Source organism: Nematolebias whitei, chromosome 6 (genome assembly GCF_014905685.2).
Source record: "Nematolebias whitei isolate Nwh7 chromosome 6, NemWhi1, whole genome shotgun sequence".
In the NCBI taxonomy this organism is placed as follows: domain Eukaryota; kingdom Metazoa; phylum Chordata; class Actinopteri; order Cyprinodontiformes; family Rivulidae; genus Nematolebias; species Nematolebias whitei.
In genome coordinates this window covers 5276848-5285085 of record NC_056503.1, presented here as the reverse complement: position 1 = coordinate 5285085, position 8238 = coordinate 5276848, and the positions used below count along the sequence as shown (strand labels likewise).

At 40.3% G+C, this 8238-nt stretch overlaps 1 protein-coding gene across 1 annotated transcript in view; it reads right to left on the bottom strand.

Moving 5' to 3' along the window:
- LOC119411492 (endothelin-converting enzyme-like 1) overlaps positions 1 to 8238 on the bottom strand; it is an 87537-nt gene that overhangs the window by 33532 nt on the left and 45767 nt on the right. Inside the window, exon 6 of the mRNA XM_037678441.1 lies at positions 5224 to 5446. Coding sequence (XP_037534369.1) covers positions 5224 to 5446 — 223 coding nt within the window. The remainder of the gene's footprint in view (positions 1 to 5223; positions 5447 to 8238) is intronic.

Genomic DNA, 8238 nt, shown 5'->3' with positions numbered 1-8238 from the left:
TTAATTCATTTATTAATTTATTTAAAAGAAACAAAACAAGTTCATCAAAAAGAAAACATTGAATGTAAAGAGTGCAGAAAGAAGAAAAATCTTATATCTGCCCCTTATTTAAAAAATATAAAATAACTTTAAACAGTCACCTAAAATAATCACTTTAATATCCACTTTAAAGCTAGGAATAAAAAAAAAACATGTTTTGTTTTAGCAGAATTTAATTCTAACTTTAAAACTTATCCAACATTTATACAACTTACCTCAAGTTGCCTTTTTGGACATGCATGAATATATTTGTACAAATTGTACTTGAGAGGAGATTATTTCAGCGTCATATAAAATCAATGATGATCATGATATCGGAACTGGATCGGAATCGACCAATATTCAGATTTAGGTATCGGGATCGGATCGAGAGAAAGAGAAAAAAAGTGGATCAGTGCATCCCTAATAAATAGCCCCTTGTCATAGTGGATCAACCAGGTTTCTGGTAACATCCAGAACTACTTGTTCATGTGTAAAAGGAGGACTATCAGTCTAACAATTGGTCCTTGTAAGAAGGGGGACAGTTGAACCCGGAGGCCTCCGCTCCTGTTAAACGATGAACGGTTTCTCTTCACAAAGCTGTCTTCCTTCACTCCTCTCTCAAACCATCGTTCCTCTCTATCCAGGATGTGAACATCTTCATCCCTGAACGAGTGACCTCTGGTCTGGAGATGAGTGTAGACCGCAGAGTCCTGGCCTGATGATGTTGCTCTTCTGTGCTGGGCCATCCTATTTGCCTTGGCCTAGCCTAGGTCATCCTTTATCACAGCCTAAAAATTGTTAGGATGATGGTACTCTTTTTACACGTGAACAGCTAGTTCTGGATGTTACCATCAAACTGGTTGATCCACTATGAGAAGGTGATATTTATAAGACTTAATTTATTGCAGCTCTTCAGACTGAAGAAGTCTTTCGGATAAAAGATGAAACGTTTCAACAAAGAAGAATTTGTCCAGAGGACCTGACTTAACCTTGTTAGATCTTTTGCATTAGTTCTAAACTTTCCCAGTAATTCAAAGATGAAGTTTGTGTCATAAAGAGTAGAGAAAAAAAGGTGAGACAGACATGATAGGTAGCTTAACAAGAATATGGGGTGACAGAGTTTAAAAATCCTATTGCGAAATCTTATCCCCATAACACAAGGTATGAATTCAGACAGGGGAAATTTATTGGAAAGGGATAGCACCAAATGTCAGAGTTGGGAGGATTAGTTGTGAATGATCTGGCAAAACACTGAACGGAAACTGAAAGAAGTAAATGAGAGGAAGACACTAGAGACTCCTCATTAGTGCAGATAGGATTTTCAGATCCAAATTCAATCAATCAATGCAAACTCTTGAGCCATGTAAAAAAAAGACTGCTGGAGGTTTACCACAAGGATCAAAAATATAAATAATAATATAAAAACAACCTTAATTGGGGGCAGCTGTGGCTGAGTGGTTAGAGACGTTGTCCTCCAATGCAAGAGTTGGGGGTTCAAATCCACCAACAGTCACATGCTGACGTGTCCTTGGGCAAGACACTGAACCCTTCACAGCCTCTGATGTGTGTCCCATCAGTGTATGAATGTGATAAAACACTGATTATTCTCTTTAGAATGATTTGTTCAATTAGCTTTGTAGAGATCTAGTATAGAGCTGTATGAATGGGTCAATGAGGCACAGATTATTGTAAAGCGCTTTGAGTATCTTGAAATAAGATAGAAAGGCGCTATATAAGTACAGTCCATTTACCATTTAATTATTGATCTCTGCTGAAAGTGAAAATCTTTGAGCAAGTAATATGTCCAGATGACCTGACTGACAATTGTTGGATTGTATACCTGGATTATTGAGCATGGACTTTGTTGTTAATCTGGCCATGAATTTACCCGCTCATTACTGTTTGTTGTCAATATAATTCAAAATGGCTGCTACAGCTAATCAACATTGCCCAACACATAAATGTATTTAACACAGTTTTTAATTATAGAACTAAAATTTGATAATGTAGCAGCAGAGAATTAAACCAGTCACTAGGGAGCACAAGCCAGTGTATCTCTTGTGCCAGTCCCAAGCCCAGGTAAATGGTGAGGATTGTGTCAGGAAGGGAATCCGACGTAAAACACTTTAGCCAGAACTATAATGTGACTTCATCAAAGTGAAACCATACCGGATCGGGTTAACAACAACTGCTACCAGTGCTGTTGACAAACAGGGTGCCGGCAGAAATTGCACTACTGTTGTTCAAAGATCACGAAGACAGAAACATGTCAGGAGACAGAGGGAGAAGAGGAAAGTGAAGAATGTAGGACAGAGTTGCAACTCTAAATGTGGGGACAATGACAGGCAAAGATAGAGAGCTGGCTGACATGATGCAGAGAAGGAAGGTAGATGTTTTATGTGTCCAAGAGACCAAGTGGAAGGGCAGCAAGGCTCACAGCATTGGAGCATGGTTCAAACTGTTTTACCATGGTGTGGATAGAAAGAGAAATGGAGTAGGGGTGGTCCTAAAGGAGGAGTTGGCAAAGAATGTAGTAGAGGTGAAGAGAGTGTCAGATAAGAAGGTGATGTGCCTGAAGGTAGAAGTAGGTCTGATGCTAAACATCGTTAGTGGTTATGCTCTACAGGTTGGATGTGATGAGGAGGAGAAAGATACATTTTGGAAGGATCTGGATGAAATGATAGAGAGTATTCCCAGGGAGGAGAGAGTGGTGATTGGAGCAGACCTGAATGGACATGTTGGTGAAAAAAACAGAGGGGATGAGGAAGTGATGGGTAGGTTTGGTGTCAAGGAACACCTATTTCCGAAAGAGGGGGGGGGGGGACATAGAGTGACCTATAAGAGTGGAGGAAGGAATACGCAGGTCGACTACATTCTGTGTAGAAGAGGAAACCTGAGGGAGATTGGGGACTGTAAGGTTGTGGCAGGGGAGAGCGTGGCCAGACAGCATCGGATGGTTGTGTGTAGAATGACTGTTGTTGTGAAAAAGAGAAAAATAGTAAAATCAGAGAAGAAGACCAAATGGTGGAAGATGAAGAAGGAAGAATGTTGTGAGAAATTCAGAGATGAACTGTTAAAGGTGGTAAGAAAGAGCTTCAAATAACTGGGCTACTATAGCAACAGTAATTAGAGAAACAGGTAGGAAGGTACTTGGTGTGTCATCTGGACAGAGAATGGATGATAAGGAAACCTGGAGGTGGAATAGTGAAGTCTAGGAAGCTGTTCAAAGAAAGAGGTTAGCCAAGAAGAAATATGACAGAGAGAGGACTGAAGAGAGGAGACAGGAATATAAGGAGATGGGATGTAGAACAAAGAGGGAGATGGCAAAGGCAAAGCAGAAGACGTATGATGAGTTGTATAGGAGACTGGACACTAAAGAGGGCGAGAAGGACTTGTACCGATTGGCAAGACAGAGGGATCAGGCTGGAAAGGATGTGCAGCAGGTTAGGCTTATTAAATATAGGAATGGTAATGTTCTAACAAGTGAGGAGAGTGTGACGGGAAGATGGAAGGAGAACTTTGAGGAGCTTATGAATGAAGAAAATGAAAGAGAAAGAAGAGAGGTCATAGAAACTGTGGACCAGGAAGTGGGAAAGATTAGTGACTGTGAAGTATGGAAAGCTATGAAAAGAATGAAGAAGGGGAAGGCAGTAGGACCTGGTGACATACCAGTGGAGGTTTGGAAATGTCTTGGAGAGATGGCAGAGTTTTTTGACTCAAATATTCAATGGCATATATGAGGGTGAGAAAATGCCTCAGAAATAGAGAAGGAGTGTGCTGGTGCTCATTTTTAAGAACAAGGGTGATGCACAGAAGGAGTGTACTGGTGCCCATTTTTAAGAACAAGGGTGATGTACAGAGTTGTAGCAAGTACAGGGGAATTAAGTTGATGAGCCATACGATGAAGATCTGGGAGAGAGTTGTTGAAGCAAGACTCGGATGAGAGGTGACAATTTGTGAGCAGCAGTATGGTTTCATGCCAAGAAAAAGCACCACAGATGCCATCTTTGCTTTGAGGATGCTGATGGAGAAGTACAGAGAGGGTCAGAAAGAACTCCATTGTGTCTTTGTGGATTAAAAGCATATGACAGAGTGCCAAGAGAGGAGGTGTGGTATTGCATGAGGAAATCTGGAGTGACAGAAGTATGTTAGACTGGTACAGGACATGTATGAGGACAGAAGGGCAATGGTGAGATGTGCTGTAGGAGTGACACATAGCTTCAAGGTGAAAGACCGGTAGAACAGTGAGGCTACAAGGAGCAGGACTTCAAGTACTTGGGGTCCACCGTCCAGGAAAATGGGGAATGTAGTAAAGAGATGAAAAAGAGAGTCCAGGCAGGATGGAGTGGATGGAGAAAAGTTTCAGGAGTGATTTGCGACAAAAGGGTGTCAGCAAAGGTCAAAGGACAAGTTTACAAGACAGTGATGAGACCAGCTATGTTGCATGGTCTGGAGACAGAGACATTGACAAAAAGACAGGAGACAGAACTGGAGAAATGAAGATGTTGAGGTTCTCCTTAGGAGTGATAAGGCTGGATAAGATCAGGAATGAGATCATCAGAGGGACAGCACAGGTTGAACAACTGGGAGATAAAGTTAGAGAGACCAGACTGAGATGGTTTGGACATGTCCAGAGGAGGGACAGTGGTTATATTGGTAGAAGGATGTTAGAGATGCAGCTGCCAGGAAAAAGACAAAGAGGAGATATACTGTATGGATGCAGTTAGAGAGGACATGGAGGTAGATGGAGTGAGGACAGAGGATGCAGAGGACAGAGTGAGATGGAGGAGGATGACTCGCTGTGGAGACCCTGAAGAGGAAAAACTGAAATAATAATAAGATGCAGCTGAGGATCTTTCAGAATAATACTTATATTTCCAGCGTGACATCTTAAAATGTTAAGATTGCAAATAATAATATTTTTTAGGTTAGACCAAAACGTCTACATCTAATTTCTCTACATAATGTAATGTAATATGATCTTAGTCTAAACTCTGGCTTAAATTTATATCCTTTACTCTTATCATAAATAACTAAAATATTTGTGTTAAATAAACTCTGCTTTCTTGCTTTTTAACCCTTGAAATCAAGCTTGTCTCATGTCAGGACAGATAACAGAGAGAACAGCAACGTTTGGTTTTGAGTCACAAAATCAAATGTTTTGTGACTCAAATCATTTGAGTCATCTGCATCATTTCTAACCTTGGCTTTGCTCTGAGAAGAAAAGTGTTTCTGGACAAACAGCGCTCCCAGAGCCATGCCAAAGTGTTTGTTGGCCTGAGTCAGGCAGAGTCGGCCCAGTTCCAGCTGCTGCTCTGTGCCGTCTATCTCCCGAGAAAACTCATGGATGGTGCTTCGGAAGGCAGTGGACAGGTGTTCACTTAGCGCCGCCACGATGCGCCACAACATGTAGTTATGGAGAACTCTAGAACAACAAAAGAACAGTTAGTTTTTATCATATTTAATAAAAAAAGAAAAAAGTTGTTTAGAACGTTATTGTTCATATTTTGCTATGTAATTTTCTCAGAAATGTTTTTGAGACAAGGTCTCATTCTCAAAAGAGACTTGATCCACGTAACCATGCAGAATAACAAGGTTGTTACAAACTAATGTAATAATTTATCCATTGCTTTGATACTTATGAAAATCACAGATAAAAACATAATAAAATACAAAACAGTACAAATAATAAATACTTGAGAAAAGAAGCTACTCTTCAATTATGTGTTTTCCTTTGTGCTTATTTAAGTTTAAACTCCTTTAGTGGAAAAATTAAATGTAAGGAAAGTAGCAGGAAGTTTAGTCTATGATGTAATCTTTAGACAAGAGGACTTCTTTCATTTTTAAAAACTAAATTGAAATGACGATTAAATTTATCTTGAAAAACAAACAAACAAAAAATTTCTGTGCAACTAAAAAGGGAAAATATTAAATGATTGCTATAAATTAAATAACAAAACCTGACAAAAGAAAAGTATATTAAAATTAACCCCCCCCCCCCCCCCCCCACACACACACACACAGCCCACATCTGTAAATCAGCTGACTTATCTTATCACTACCTAATAACTCTTTGCTCTGTCTTCCTGTTTCACTGCTGTGGTTCTTTGTGTTGTCATTTGTAGTTTTCATGCAGCATCAGCTTTTTGTTTTGTTATTATAAACAGTTTTTCCCATTCTGTTCCATTATTCCCACATTTGGACTTCAGCTACATACTACCTGACAGGCTCATCTCTGATGTGTCCACTGGTTCAAACATTTGACCCAGTATTTGGTCAAACCATTCAAATAACTCCATATTTAATTCAGCAACTGAGTTATCAAATAAACCCAGCAGTTTTTTCAGTGTGTGTTCTAATGCCTGCCTGTTCGGCCCCAGTGTAGGGTTCAAGCTTTTTCCCCAGGTTCCTGGGCGGAACTAAAGAGCAGCAGCTGTGGGTCATTGAGCTCCAGGAGAATAAAAGACTGCAGGAGAGCCCCCCTCCTTGCTGGAGCATTACATACCTACTGCTAGTTGCTATCAGCCTTCTCTTGGTTCTTGAAGATTTATAATTACCCTGTCTTCTCCTTATGCTCCTAGTGCCTGCCTCCTGCATCTCCAACTCTGGATTCCTCATCTACTTCCTTGTGCCTGCAAGAGAACCATGCTTACCTTCAGCTTCTCAGCCACCTTTCCAACACCAGCCATCATGAGGAATGACATCCATTTCCTGTCATGAGTTTTATTTTCTGTTATGTTTCCTGCGGGATCAATAAAGCTCTGTCTCATCTTGTGTTTTTCTTATATGGCATTTTTAATCATTCTTCAGGGCCTTTCTTCACTGACACCAGCCTTACATCAGTCAGCCCAGCTGCACTCACTCTATAATCAGCCCTCCCTGCGTCAGGAGCTCCCTCCTTACAGTTTTCAGCTTCCTTCTTTGTGTTCCTGTTTTAGTTTTTTTGTTGTATCGATTCTTTTTCTCAGCCTCAAACTGTTTTTATGTTTAACAGTTTCAGTGTTTTGCAGTACAGTACCACCAAGTTGTACCCCACCTTGTACTCAGTGATTGCTGTTTCGTACCAAATGCAACTGATAGTCAGTTCTCACCCATGCACTTACCATGGGCATGCATCATTATGGGCACTAGATAAAACAAGACAACTATTCTCAAACCTATTCTGTATTTTATTAAACCACTACATTTATTACATTATGTTCAGGCTGCTGTTTAATATACCATAAACCCCTTAGTGTTTGGCATATCTTAGATCTTTCAGCGTACAGTTTAGCATGCGTTTAGCATGCGTTTAGCATGCGTTTAGCGTTCATTTAGCGTTCGTTTAGCGTTCGCTTAGCGTTCATTTAGCGTTTGCTTAGCGTTCATTTAGCGTTCGCTTAGCGTTCATTTAGCGTTTGCTTAGCGTTCATTTAGCGTTCGCTTAGCGTTCGCTTAGCGTTCGCTTAGCGTTCATTTAGTGTTCATTTAGCGTTTATTTAGCATTCATTTAGCGTTCGCTTAGCGTTCATTTAGGGTTCGTTTAGCATTCGTTTAGCGGTCGTTTAGCATCCGTTTAGCGTTCGTTTAGCGTTCATTTAGCGTTCATTTAGCGTTCATTTAGTGTTCGTTTAGCGTTCGTTTAGCGTTCATTTAGCGTTCGTTTAGCGTTCGCTTAGCGTTCATTTAGCGTTCATTTCGAGTTCATTTAGCGTTCGTTTAGCGTTCGTTTAGCGTTCGTTTAGCGTTCGTTTAGCATTCGTTTAGCGTTCATTTAGCGTTCATTTAACGTTCATTTAGCGTTCGTTTAGCATTCGTTTAGCGTTCGTTTAGCGTTCGCTTAGCGTTCGCTTAGCGTTCATTTAGCGTTCATTTAGCGTTCATTTAGCGTTCATTTAGCATTCGTTTAGCATTCGTTTAGCATTCGTTTAGCATTCATTTAGCGTTCGTTTAGCGGTCGTTTAGCGTCCGTTTAGCATTCATTTAGCGTTCGTTTGGCGTTCGTTTAGCGTTCATTTAGCATTCATTTAGCATTCGTTTAGCATTCGTTTAGCATTCATTTAACATTCATTTAGCATTCATTTAGCGTTCGTTTAGCGTTCATTTAGCGTTCATTTAGTGTTCGCTTAGCGTTCGCTTAGCGTTCATTTAGCTTTCATTTAGCGTTCATTTAGCGTTCGTTTAGCGGTCGTTTAGCGTTCGCTTAGCGTTCATTTAGCGTTCATTTAGCGTTCATTT